We start from the raw sequence: 15,222 nt of genomic DNA on the forward strand, positions 1-15,222 counted from the left end.
ACTGAAACCGATCAGCCAGAATCGCTGTTGCCCATGTAGAAGCATCCTCATGAATCCTAGATTCATGATCCCTAGGGGTCAGATGAGGCCAAAATAGGGGGTTCGAATGCATAGAGAAAAATCTTTAAAAGTTTTCTCAGGAACTGATCAGCCAGAAAAGCTGAAACATGGGTGGAAGCATCCTCAGATCTTGATAAGGTAGATTCAAAGTTGTATAAATCATGACCCATGGAGTAGGGTGGGGTCACAAAGGGGGGGGGGGGGGGTCAGACTTTTACATGGGTGTGTGTGTGTATATATATATATATATATATATATATATATATATATATATATATATATATATATATATATATATATAAAAATGTTTTCAGTAGACGATAACACAATAATCCATTTCTTTCAAATTTAATCCAGAGCGCTTTCGCCTGATCGGCTCTTCAGTGGATTTCAAATTATAACAGAAATAACAAACGTTGACGTCGTTATTATGACGTCATAAAGTAGACAACGTCATGAACAGTGTAAACAATATTTGGAGATGGCGGCAAATATTTTTTACAAACACATGTAAACGTAATAAAATATGTACAAATGATATTGTTTTAAAATAAGAGGTTATTGAAATGAAAGCTAAATAAAGTCAATGCAGAATAAATAATGCAATTATCGATTAAGTTTAGGTTTAAATTTTTTTATGAAATATTGTTCTTTTGCAAGTCGCAGCTGATCACTTTCCTCGCGGACTTTGTAAAATGGAAAAATTTCAAACCGGCCTTTCCCGCACATATCAAAATGTTCACTACACGGAGTGTTACGAACAGAAGGATCCCTTATCTGCTGCTTATGTACCCTCACACGGTCGGCTAGTTTGGTCCCTGTTTGGCCAATGTAATTTTCTCCGCATCCATTACAGGTCATGCAATAAATGATGTTTTTAGATTTGCAGTTCATATTAGAATTGACTTTGAAAACTGTACCGTTTTTAAATGAAATTGTTTGTCCTGTCTGAATTCGTGACGTGTTCGTGACGTTGTCTACTTTATGACGTCATAATAACGACGTCAACGTTTGTTATTTCTGTTATAATTTGAAATCCACTGAAGAGCCGATCAGGCGAAAGCGCTCTGGATTAAATTTGAAAGAAATGGATTATTGTGTTATCGTCTACTGAAAACATTTTTCTATATCGTTACCTATACCAAGGACTTATTCGTGTTTATATATATATATATATATATATATATATATATATATATATATATATATATATATATATATATATATATATATATATATATATATATATATATATATATATATATATATATATAAACCTTTTAAAATCCTCTTCTCTGAAACCGATATGGGCCAGAATCGCTATTACCCATGTAGAAGCATCCTTAGGTAAGCTAGATTTAAGTATGTTCAAATCATGATCTCTAGGGTTGAGATGGGGCCACAATGGAGGGGGGGGGGTTCGAATGTTTACATAGGAATATATAGAGAAAAATCTTTAAAAGTCTTCTTTTCTTTTTTAATAGGAATATATAGGGAAAAAATCTGTAAAAATTATCTTTTAAAACACAATTTGCTCAGGAAAGCTGTAACTTTAGTCGGTACAGATAGTGTAGATTAAAATAAGTCAAAATCATAATCTTCTGGAGTAGGGATTGGACCACAACGGAGGGGGGGGGGGCTCCAGTTTTTCAAAGAAAAACATTTGAATTATTCATAAAAACTCAAATGTTATTATATATGGTTTAACTTATATGCAAGCATTTTGGCATATTGTTTTTTTTTTCAAATTGTTTAGACTCTGGTCCCTGAAAATTCTAGGGCCTCACAAGCGGTTCAAAATTTGATATAGGTTTATAATCCATGTATAAACAGTTGTTTAAGATCTTCTTGAGACCTGCAATGCTCAATATATGATATGACTATAAAATCATTCTATTACAAAGGGGCTCAGAGATAAGCATAAGAATATGCAGGGAAAATTTTCTTATACAGGATTTATTATATGACATTATTCAGATATTTTGTATATGACTATATTATGCCTATTATTTCTAAGTGAGCGATGTGGCCCATGGGCTTCTTGTTTACAAGATGCAGGGTGTACAAGCAAACAATTCCAAAGATACTGAGTGGACAGTGCTATTCTAAAAATTTCTTTCTTTACTGTTGTTCAATTAAATGCAATAAAAGAGATGACTATGTATAAGGAACAAAAATTGGAAATAACATGTATTCCTAATCACCCGCCTATAACCAACATACTATTGATACATTTACAGGAACAGATACAGATCCAATGAAGTATATTTAAAGATTTATGCATTGTAATTCCCATGATTTTGTTGGATCAATGTCTAGAACTAAGGATCAAAGAGAGATTTGTTTATTTACAACCCCAGTGAATCTCAGTGTTCGTTATTTACATCCAAAGAGTCGGTGGAGGAAAAAAAAACAGATGTGTGAAAGAGCTGAAAGCAGCTCACAACATTCAAATTCCACCTGCAGCTGAGAATAAATTTAGATATTTTCGTAAAAAAATGCCTCCACACTTTTGAGAGAAGTTTTCCAAAAACAAGCATAGTCCGCTGTAAGGAAATTATATATTCAATTTGATGGAATATTTAGGTTATTTATCCACGAAGTAATTGTATTGGTTAATCGAAATTTTTTGTAAATGTAGAACCAATAATATAACGTGTAGGAGTAATTATAGAACTTCAGGCTTGTTCACAAAAATTTCCTAAGATACGGACTAAGTGTGTTCCTAAGATATGACGTAGGAAAAGGGTTAGGAACATTCTACAAATAACTTAGGACACATCTTTAAAAGATGTAGCTCGACGGTAACTTAGGAACATCGTATGTTAGGATATCCTACCTACTGAAATCATCCATATTTTTTACATTAATTCGTACAGATAAAATTTAAGAGACTAGTACGGGGACAAATCGCTAAAAGACAGGAAAATCATACGTGTACACTTATACGATAGCCCGAAAGCCAGTAATATTAATTTGTATTCATTCACAAAAACATAAATTTACCAAGATATATTTTGATTACAAAAACAATTTAGTTTACCGCTTTTTGTTTAAAGAAAATTTGTATGATATTTGAACAGTTTTTGGCTTACAAGCCAATAATTATTTAAGGTGGAATAACACATCATCACAAAATGGCTGACCGCTGGTCGAAACGACATTTCGTTTTATTAAAAGGATTTTATGGACTTAAGCAAATAATTTACTCCAATGCCGAGTTCATAAAGTGTCGGACTTGTGATCCGTACATCCCGAGTTCAAATCCCGCAGGAGCTTTTGTTGTTACTTACTGGAATAATTATTTTAGATATTCATTTTTTATTCCTAAACTGCAAATTTTTCGCTTATTTGACATTTGTACAGTTAATTTATCATTATGAAGCGGGCAGCTTATTAATGTGTTCTTGGTTAGAGTTATTCCCCTTTGATTTATTGATTTTTTTGATAATTTAATTAATGTTCTTAATAATGACGAATGAGTTTGCTTATTATTTTTATACAGTAATAAATATCTTTTATAAAGAAGTTGTTTGGCATAAGTAGTTTTGGGTTAGGTTGGATTAGTTTGTTTATTTTTAATTTCTAATTTTTTGATAGTGTGAATTATTCTAGTCCGGCACATATATAGGGACAGTGTCAATTGCTTTACAGAGAATGACTGTTTGGGGTTAAACTTGAACAGGTACGGCTAGATTGAGTGTGTGCACATTCCTGCTCTTTCTAATCTTCGTGTGATTTAACCTACGATACAGAGTGTGCGGTCATCCCTGCTCTGTATCGCATCAATACAAAGTGTGCGGTCATCCCTGCTTGTATTGGTGGTGGTTGCGGCGGAGCACTAGTGTGTGGTCATCCCTGCTGGTGTTCTGGCCTTTCTAGCGCAAGTGTGCGGCACTCCCTGCTTGCGTTAGGTTGCGTTGTTGGCGTAAGTGTGCGGTCATCCCTGCTTGCGTTGACGTTGGTACCTGTTCAGTTGCGTAGGTGTGCGGTCATCTCTGCCTGCGTAACGTTGAGTCCCTATATATGTGCAGGAGCGTGATTGAAGTCTGCACTGGTAAATATTGGCAGCAATTAGGGATATCCGATTCTATCTCGGGTACGGGCCCGCGGGGATCACAGGCAGTGACCCCTTGCACGTTACAATTATATCTCTCATTATCAAAAAAATTCCCGTTAATTTTAGTGACCTGTTCCAGGTGTCTTATTTCACGTTAAACAACATGTGATATGAGTGTGTTATGAGTTTACATGTGATATACTTGCCATTTAAGTGACAAACAAGCAATGTTTTTTCGTAGAATTTAAGGTTACATAGACTACAATTTACCTTTATTCTGCAATATATAGAATACATGTACAGGTTTATTAAAAAGTGAGTTGTGATCTATCTCGAAAATACATGAGTACAATTTATTAAGTATAACTAGTTTTCGTAATATTATTTTTCAGAATGAAGTGATGAAATTAAGAATAAATAAATGTACATGGCTTTTATACACCGATATAGATTTTCTATTTAAACAAGGACATTTGATTAATCTTTGGCCAATGAATTATGCAATAAAATGTAAGTGAGGTATTAATAGTGAAGTTATTAAAAATAAATGAATACTCGTCATCAATCGCTAAACAGAGACCAGGCAGTATTTGTGAACAAAAAATAAATTCATTTAATTCGTCAGCTTCCACGCCTTGTGGCAACGCGCTTAGCAACAGAAAAGGGAGACATTAAAGTTGATGTTGTAATAGAATAAATGAGAATGCCCCACCTGACGGATAAGGGAAGTGAGGTTTGTCGGAAATGCTGGAACTGTAAAAAAGATTACCTTATTCTACCGGTCTTAAGAAAAAACATCACAACAGCCCAAAGATCCCATAAAACGTGAATTTACAACCTTAGGATGGTCTTAGGAAAGGTATGTGCTACCGTAAAGTTAAGAAAAAGTTATGACGGTTCTTAAATTTAGGATATCTTCGAGAAACAGACTTGAGATTAAAACGTATCCCAAGACGTAAGTAGTACGCACCATAGTCCTAAGATAGCTTCATGAACAGCCTGCTTGGCTATAGTAAGCGGGCCCATTTGGGTCAACGTGGTTAAAATTGTCATCCATCACTTCCAGTTGTCATAGGACGTGGATTTAAAAAACAAAAATTTATTAAAGTTTTACGAAAGAATCTCTCTTTGATTTAATCTTGCATCACATTATTGCATCTGTTTTGCAGTTTCGAAAGATGTAGGTCCCACCGGAAGTAAAAGCATCAACCTCCGGTTTATGAGAACAACTGCGTGAAATGGTTGTTCAACTTTTCATGAAATATTGAACAATGTATTTTTGAATATTTTTAAATGTGTTGTACGGACTGGAAATGTCTAGGTTAACGTCCAATGTCTTTGTAAAATTTACTTCTGGTTGCGTGGCATTCAATCTTCGAACTGAGAATTTGTACAAGCAATACAAGATCTCAGAAACACTTAAAGACTAAAGGGGCATGGTCACGATTTTGGTCAAATTTTATATTTCTGTTTTTATTATTTGCAATGCTCTAGGAATGCATTTCTAATGATCAAATGAAATTTGGGTGCCAGTCCTTGAGTTTTAAACAAAATACAGGGCTCACAATTCTTCGTCATGTAAACAAGACTCGTGCCCTGTTTTTGTTTACAAAGGTTCAATATACCAGTAAAAATCTTTTTAAAGCTGGTTTGTCTATATTATTATTCATTTAAGGCATAAATAAACAGTTTCTAACGATTAACGCGTTCATTTTAGGTCTGAAACTGGAATTTTCACTTCAACATTCGAAATGTAAACAAACTCTTTGTTTACATAGCGAAGAATTGTAAGCTCTGTAACTCGCTTATAACTCATCAAATGACACTCAAATTTTGGTTGCCCATTAAAAATGCCTTACTAACGCATTGTAAACGTTAAAATCGAAAAAAATATTTTATTATTATTATTATTATTATTATTATCATTACCATGGAATTGTCAAGTACAAATACATGTAATATACACAAACAACCAAATAATAGACAACATATGCGTATCATCTTCCACATCAAAACATCAAGATAAATAATATTAATGGTGAAAAAGAATTATCATCTTATATGCTTACATGTAAATCAATTCATAAAAATGAACAGATTTATCAATCAAAATAGTTTCACAACTGTTTTGGTCTACAAAAAGTTAAGCTGCATCTTATTTCAATGGGCAACCATTCTTTATAAAACTTAACGGATTACCGACCGATTAACACCGTTTGTAATTATAGAGAATTTAGCTGATAAAGTTTTCAATCAAGAATGGATTTTCATTTAAACCGCTTCGAATTAATATGATTTAAAACTTTAAATGGTTTGACCCTAAAACACGTCCAAGTGTGTTAAGGCAAAGTGTGAAGTTGATTTTACAAGGACTTTAAGATAACACATTGACAAATTAAGGATATTCTTGAGGTGCTTGAGATTTAGAATAAGGTATTGTACAAATGTGTTCATTACTGATCAACATTTATTCAAATTTATTGGGCCTTTCCTTCAGATATATTACGGTATAATATTAGAATCAAACGAACTCAGTCGTAAAATTTTCAATAACGTAACTGTCGTTATTAAATACATTTTAAAACATTTAACGTTTCCCAAACTAAATGCTACCAATTGTATGTTATAACTCTTGACTCAACCAAAATGAATATTGATGTTGCTAACTGGCATATGTTACTTAGGGTATGTACAGTAGCATACAGGGTAAATAACAGTCATGGACATAAACATTATGTTTCTTAAATAAGTATGATAGAGATTCGTAAATAAGAGCATTGTTGAAAAGCACATACTATAGTACTTTGCGCCTACAAGAAATGCCTTAATTAAACGCACTATAAGAGATTTTACATGCAGATTTAAGTAACCAAAAATACCACTGTAAGCCTTAACCCTTTGGCAACCCGAAACTTGCCATGTGTTTTTATTATGAAAGAAAGTGAAATCATGATTCGATAAATAGTACTTTGCGCCTACAAGAAATGCCTTAATTAAACGCACTATAAGAGATTTTACATGCAGATTGAAGTCACCAAAAATACCACTGTAAGCCTTAACCCTTTGGCAACCCGAAACTTGCCGTGTGTTTTTATTATGAAAGAAAGTGAAATCATGATTCGATAAATAGTACTTTGCGCCTACAAGAAATGCCTTAATTAAACGCACTATAAGAGATTTTACATGCAGATTGAAGTCACCAAAAATACCACTGTAAGCCTTAACCCTTTGGCAACCCGAAACTTGCCGTGTGTTTTTATTATGAAAGAAAGTGAAATCATGATTCGATAAATAGTACTTTGCGCCTACAAGAAATGCCTTAATTAAACGCACTATAAGAGATTTTACATGCAGAATGAAGTAACCAAAAATACCACTGTAAGCCTTAACCCTTTGGCAACCCGAAACTTGCCATGTGTTTTTATTATGAAAGAAAGTGAAATCATGATTCGATAAATAGTACTTTGCGCCTACAAGAAATGCCTTAATTAAACGCGCTATAAGAGATTTTACATGCATAATGAAGTAACCAAAAATACCACTGTAAGCCTTAACCCTTTGGCAACCCGAAACTTGCCATGTGTTTTTATCATGAAAGAAAGTGAAATCATGATTTGATACCTTGTAGAACAGCTTCAAAGGCCGGATTAGGATTCAATAAAAATTATCCCTAATACTTGAGATTAAACTTTTTGATTTTTAATCTCTTTTAGCCTTTTAGTAAATTTAAAAAAAATTGTATTGAAGATAATAGAGAATGATCATAAAGATTTATATATGCTACTTGGAAGCAATCACTTTTATATAAAAACGACTATTTATTTCTTTTTAAGGAAAAAAAAATCATTTGTTCATTCTCAAAGCAAGCATGCATATTTTCTTTCAAACTGTGTCATACAAAACTGCTTTGATATAAAATTACGTGACCATACGAATGCGACATGATCAAAGCTAGGAACAGGTTTGTTGAAGCAGCATAAATATAGGACAATATTCCAAACACAGAATCGGGGGGGGGGGGGTTCGGTCTCATCGGAAAGTAGGAGAAATTACGTCGTCTTTCACTTACGTAAGGAACTCGCCCTTCCGTCGCCATTGAAGGGAGTCAGTTTCATTGACTCATAATAGATTTTGATTTCGCAGGAATTACAAAGTCTTATAAAGATTTCAGGGGTAGCCCTCCTTTATTTTAATACGGGTACGAGCAACATCCCTATTATTTATTCGTGTAGTTTTTGGACAAGTTTTTCATCTTTTCTCTTTATGATATTTAAACCAGTTTGGATAAGGAAAAAATATTATTTGAAACACGTCGTCTGATAAAAGACGTAATGTTATATACATTGTGCCGTGAAATTTAGTATTTCCAAAATACTCAAGAGAAATGGTCGAATTAATCCACTTCCTAACATTGAATACCACAAACACAAAAGTCGTGCGATTGTCATTTATTGAAATGAAAACGGTTGTTTTGTTCGTGGTTTGGAAACACAGAAGGTGCCCTTCCTGTTTGTATCGAAAGACTTATAATGATTTAATTTTAAAGGTCTCCCGTTTTAAACGGACATTCCTATCATCGTTCACTTCTCCTATTATCAATTAATCTTCCAATAATATAATTTATCTTTTTCTTACCATTTTTCTTATATATTGCAAGAAATTGGGCGCTTAAGATGTAGATTCGGCAGGAGTCTGGGTGCACAAGAAGAGTGACATTGATTAATTTTGCACTTTTTTCGAGTTATGACCATTAATTGGTTTCTGTTGGACGTAGAATGGGTAGAAAATGTTTGAAATGCATAAGGTTATAGGCATTTAAATCCCAATTGATTCGTGTCGATGGTTCCTGCAAACTTACAATCTAATCTCTTTCTTGCAAAAAGAGTTGTTTTTAATTGACTTTTCCAAAATATTAAAGAGAAAAATCCTTATTGAGATGTCTTCAAGTTCTATTTATGAGATCACCCTTTTCTGTCAAGTCGTCCGATTTTATATATGTAAAAAGTGATTTTGTCCAGCAAAAATTTCAAGAACTTTAAGGATATGATTATTTGATTATGAAAATCTCTTATTTTTTCACCATTATCTGGGTTTTTTAATCGAATATTAAATAAAGACTAATTAAAGTTAAAAAAAAAAGAATAATCAAAATAAATTTTAGATTAGATTAGACTTTACTTATGCATCTATTGTCCATTTCTTTAGGTGGCACGAGGATGGTACACAATAATGTAAATGTACACTGTACAAAATACCAGGTCAAGCAAAGTGCGTCCTTATGCTGGGTTTTAAAGTCTGACTATTCAATGAAATGCATTTTAAAAAGGAAGTGAAGTTACCATTTAGAAACTCTTTTTAAAAAGAAATATGCGTTTTTGAAACGCTCAAATTGACTGGGTTTGGTTGATTTTCGTTTTCCTGTGGGCTTTTCTCTCTCGTTATTCATCGAGCTCAACAGCTTAACTTCTTTTGCACTATCAACTTTAAATTACGAATGACATAAATAAGCACTTTTCTTAAAAATGTTTAAACCATTTTTATTTACAAAATATGATAGTTTGTTTCTTCATTTTACAGGTTGTTATTTCAAATCATTGTCAACAGCTTGGTCATTTTGTCAGTTTGATGTTTTTTTTATATTTTTATTTTTAGCGTGGATTTTTAGGCATGGATCTTCTGACTAAAGAACAATATAAAGGTATATATCTCCTCTTGGTGTTGACCATTATCATATGTGTACACACAACTTTGATAAACATGTTTACTAGTAATTACATTCTTCTTTGTTACTTGCAGAAATAAAAGCGACCTTTCGTTCTATTGATACAAACGGGGACGGGCGGCTGTCAATAAAAGAATTCAAGGAAGCCGCCAATAAAATGGGTCAAAATGTTACAACAAAGCAGGTCAAAGAAATGTTCAAATTGGTCGATGATAATGGTGAGCAATATTCTTCTTACAAGAAATCAGTTTTACTTTTTTTCGCCTCTTTGAACTTCAAATTTTGGCCGCCATTAAAGGTATAGTAGTGAATTAAACGGTTTGCCAGCGCAGCTCCTCTGAAACCGCTGTATAATTGCATTAACTTTTTTAAAAAGAAAGAATGTAATGTTTAGATTCATGTATTTATCGGAAAATCTAATTGTTTTATTTTCTGAAAATTATATGCTCATGCGTGTTGAAACTACAAGTTTTTTCATTGTTGAAAATACTACTAAAATAGTTTTTTTTAAAAGCAACTCCTCTAAACCACTGAGTAATGCTTCAAGAAATGTTGTAATAAATTCATTAGGAAATAGTGTATATATATGACAGTAAATATTTATAGGAAATTTGGATTAAAAAAAAAAAATAAAATACCAGCCTTTGTTTTGCGTTCAGTGAGTTATGGATTTGAAGTGGTATACATAGGACACTTTGACACTTTAATGTGAATGAGAGTACTGTTACATCATTTTTGAATTTTACCCACCTTTAAAAATGTTCAAATGAAACATTTTTGACCATTAGATTCATTAAGAATTTATCCTCAATATCAAAAAATTGTATAAAACAAAACATTAAAGTGGAAAACAATAATTAAAACGTTATAGTTAATTAAATTATGTATTTTTGTTATGAAAGACAGTACATTTTTTACTGTACATCACACAATGGATATGACAAAACCCCCTTAAACGAGTCTCAGCATATGACGTCACATTAGGGCATCGTTTCTCCGGGAGACAAACTATCGGCATATATAATGTTAAAGTTTTGTATTTAATGAATCATCAATACATAATATCAAGTATCATTATATAATCAAGTATTAGCACACAAAGGCATACAATCAGCCAAAAATGACAAAGATCGTGCAATGAAAATGTAGCATCAAATAAAGAATAGATAAACGCATTATTATGATGAAGAAATATCAACACATGAAGACAAAATATATTAATATACATGTAGTTAAGAAATATCCTCAAAACATGAATTAATGTTATCGACATAAGGCCGTTGAAGCTTTCTTTACTAACCATATAGCTACATTGATTGCATGGAAAACGTATATCGTACATATATAACGTCGGTCTGTGAAAGAACTAACTATTTCTTCTACCTAACGGACTGATACATGTAGTGAATTAACGATTATCAAAATACTTTCAATTTTATAGAAGATTATTTTAAGAGAAGTAAATATATACAAGAAGTGGTTACGTGGTTAATACTGTTTTGCATTTGTATTTCCTTCTTACCTGCATCAATCAATATTTCATTGTTTCATTGGAGCAATAAGGTGAAAGACTGCTTCACCATATCTCAATTTGTACGAGTACATAGGGGGAAAGTAACTTTCCGAAAGGAAAATTTCAATGGAAACGTCAATTCTTATCATAAGATCTACTTTTTTTTTTAGAAAAAAAGAACCAGTTCGCATAATATGTATTTCCATGTACATGTATTATAAAGATAAATTATATGTCTTCTGCAAAAAAAAAAAAGTGTCGGGGGACATGCCCCCTTCACTCAACACTACAAGTTATGATGTGGTCTTTTTTGCAGGTGATGACTATTTGAGTTACAAAGAGTACGAGAAAATGATGGTTGAACAGCTGGAATCACAGATCGTTGAACAACAGTTCCTGGAACAATGTTTTGCAAAGATGGATGTCAACAGAGATGGTACTATCACGGCTAAAGAAATTGCAAAGACCATGAAAATATCGAATGCGGAAGCTGACGAACTAGTGAGAGAAGGGGACACGGATGGAGATGGAGAATTAACATTCGAAGGTACTGGAACACATTTGGCTTGTAATTCTCTAGGGATAGGAAATTAGTTTATTCTATTGGAGATAGTTATGAACAATTGCAATTTTTTTTTCACATTTAGCGATGTTTTTAAATCAAAGTACTGAAGTACTGACGGGAGTTGATTTTATCGATTGTTATTTATTTTAAAATCAAGGATATGTTATTTTGCGTGGCAAGTAAATTCCTTTAAGTATTTGATTTACGCACATTTTAATAATCTGAATCCTACAGGAATTTCGTGAAAACCCAATATCAATCATGATGTGTAATATTCAAAGAATTATTCCATCAAACTAAGTATTAGTAATCGAAATAGTTATGAGAAATTGTATGGATCCAAGCAAAATTGAACTTTACTCTCGTTAAACCAGACTCTCAGCTGTATTCGTTAATCTCCGACAAGCAAGAGAGACTCTATGCATGTCGGAGATTTACGGAGACAGCCGAGCGTCTGGTTGAACGAGACTACATTGAACTCTGGCGTAGGAATACATAAAATGTACGACTTCAAAAAATATCTAAATTGTTCGTACCATTTAAAATCTGACTATTTACAAGGTATCTATAAATGAGTTTCCTTGAAGAATAATGCTTAAAAACTCATTACATCGAATTTATTGATTAGAACTAAATGTTGTCAGCGGTGTTGATTTGTGCTTAGGTTCAAACACTGTTTCACTTTCGGTTTGCCTGAGTAACTGCATAGGAGAGTTGATTAAAATCAACTCCCAAAAAAAAAGAAAACCTTGACTGGGGAGCTTCATGCATGGTTGAAATTGATTTTTAAAAAGAAATCACTATTGTCGCACTATGACCACGCTACATATAGCATGTATAGTTTGGGCAATGTTTGCAGTCACTTAATTTATATTTTGACATACTATCACTAGTTACACATAATCATAAGTGATACTTAACCATTTAGAAGTTTAGAATGACTCAAAGGTTAGGTAAAAACAGGATTCAAGGATGTTAGAAAGAGAAAAATAACGTCTTTCTTTTACAATATGCAAATTAATATAAAAAGAATACTTTATGTGTAAAATATACATGTAAATATAATGGAATGGAAAATAATCTACGAAATACCTTTTTGGAAAACTGTTCATAACAAACAAGTAGCTAATAATATATTTTGTAAACTTCCTTAACATACATATTTGTTAGGAATCCGAAATAAAAGTAACGATATTCTTGATAGACTTTTCTTTGATTAGATAAATATGATTAATCAACAAGCTGTACATAGTTAAGTGTCTGCTTAAATGTCGAGCTTTATGAACGTCAACACTTTATATTTGTAGAAATACCAGAAGTGATATAATAAATATCAATAAAAATGCCCTTTAACGCAGAAAGAATGTAATCTCTCTCTCTCTCTCTCTCTCTCTCTCTCTCTCTCTCTCTCTCTCTCTCTCTCTCTCTCTCTGTGCACTTCTTCCTCTGAATTACACATTCTTTATTTTTTAATTGTATTACCATGTAGGTTTACAGAACATGTGAAACAAGAAAAGGTTTGAAATTGAATTTATCGATGAAATTGACAATATCATTCCAACTGAAATTTTGATTTTATGTTTCAGAATTTGTTACGGTGTATAGGGCAAAATCGGATTGAAGAATAGACTACAGATACAGATCGATGCATGTTTAAAGAGTCACGTCATCCAAACAATCATTTTCCATTTGAAATTACACATAAAATTCAACGCCAAACCTACCAAGACTAATATTCAATATTGTCATTGTAATACCATTTTATGATATAAATGTAGTAAATAAATGCATGAAAGGGGAATGAAGTAACAAGATACGTGTACACGTACATTCTATCATGCATGAACGCGAATACAAAAATAAAATTTTGATCCGTGTCAACTCATAAAATTTTATGTAATGTAAATAATAAAGGTCTTTTGTTCGTCTGATTATCAAACACAAAACCAACAGAACTATTATCACCAGAGATGAGAATTATAAAAAGTTAAAAAATATATACACACATCCTCTACCTAATAATACACAAGGTACACATCACTGCCATCTTTGAATTTTTTAAACCGTCATATCAGCCAAATTTTACACAAGAAACTCGATAATAAATTTATTTTTTTATCCTCTCTGTCTTGCGATCGGTCATTCAACATTTTAGCTTATACCACGTCAACCTAAATAGCACAGTGCATTTGCAGCTTACAATACCCCCCTTCTGCATCTACTGCACCAAGAATGCGACAAATCGCCAGAAGGAGGTTGGAAGTTAAATGAGATTTCCTTGCATGCACCATGTGTTTGTGTTAATGTTTTAATTAATAATGCCTGTTTATTATGCATAAACTTTGTGTAATAAAAGTTATAATTATAACAGTATCTGTTATTTATTTCAAGAACTTCAAGTATGTACAACTATCTTGTACAAATGAGGACCGAAATGTAAACATTTCTTGAACTGTCTTCTTTCTGCCTAAAACTAACCAAAAATGCTACAATGTTAATTTAAAAGATTCAACCCTGATCTCAGCAAATAGTTGTAGAGTGGACACCAATGAACCCCTTTTCATATTTTTTTCCAGATTTTTTCAGATTGTTTAATCTTCAAGATAAGTCTGCAGCTGCGCATTCCGACAGCTGTTCTAAGTGATTGCTAATTGTGTGTGCAATTTGCATACAAAACAATATGTAAAACCTAATATTTACTGCTTTTTTTTATCTTTTGTCGACAGTTTTGGTAAATCTTTGGCATTAACTACTAGAAGTCAGTTCAAAATTTTTTTTACATTTGTACAAGATGACCTTGTATCCCCCATCGCATTGAATGCTTATTTTTAGTATATCGCCAGTCCTAGAGCACACCGGCCCGTGCAGAAAAATATTTTTTTAATTTTTATCTTAATGATATTGAAAAGCCATTTTATTTATAAACTAAAACTACTATAAAGAAAATGTTCACAATTTCATCACCTAATTCATATTTTGACCTTTTTGCACTAAGAAAAACCTCTGTTTATGTTTTCAGTCTTTAACAACTCAACGTACAAAAAATAATCTTAAGTCTCAAACCTTCACTTAAATCATTACAAATTTGTTGGAAAAATCATATAAATTCAGAAAATTAAACCAAAATATGGATCTGTAATGTATTTTTTAGATATGGAATGAAATAAGCTAATTTTAGGCAAAATTGGAGTTAGTTCTTTCTAGACCTTTATGAAGTATAAGCTATACATGCCAAAATTTGTTGATCGAAATGTTTAAAAATTGTTCAAACAGTTTTTTTTCGGAACAAAGTAAAGATATCC

General features: G+C 32.4%; 1 protein-coding gene across 1 annotated transcript; it reads left to right on the forward strand.

Moving 5' to 3' along the window:
• The first annotated feature begins 6,412 nt into the window (after positions 1 to 6,412).
• Positions 6,413 to 14,268, forward strand: LOC128180042 (calmodulin-like). Its single transcript, XM_052847835.1, has 5 exons — positions 6,413 to 6,553; positions 9,773 to 9,818; positions 9,917 to 10,060; positions 11,672 to 11,902; positions 13,507 to 14,268. The coding sequence occupies exons 2-5, from the start codon at positions 9,788 to 9,790 to the stop codon at positions 13,539 to 13,541; spliced, it is 441 nt and encodes a 146-aa protein (XP_052703795.1). The 5' UTR covers positions 6,413 to 6,553; positions 9,773 to 9,787; the 3' UTR covers positions 13,542 to 14,268.
• The last annotated feature ends 954 nt before the right edge of the window (positions 14,269 to 15,222 follow it).

Source organism: Crassostrea angulata, chromosome 1 (genome assembly GCF_025612915.1).
Source record: "Crassostrea angulata isolate pt1a10 chromosome 1, ASM2561291v2, whole genome shotgun sequence".
Classification (NCBI taxonomy): domain Eukaryota; kingdom Metazoa; phylum Mollusca; class Bivalvia; order Ostreida; family Ostreidae; genus Magallana; species Magallana angulata.

Excerpts from the sequence above, each read along its gene's own strand:
- LOC128180042 (XM_052847835.1), top strand. The coding sequence starts at position 9,788 with ATGGATCTTCTGACTAAAGAACAATATAAAG. Across the intron at positions 10,061-11,671 it reads CAAATTGGTCGATGATAATG|GTGATGACTATTTGAGTTAC; the intron begins GTGAGCAATATT and ends TCTTTTTTGCAG. Across the intron at positions 11,903-13,506 it reads TGGAGAATTAACATTCGAAG|AATTTGTTACGGTGTATAGG; the intron begins GTACTGGAACAC and ends TTTATGTTTCAG.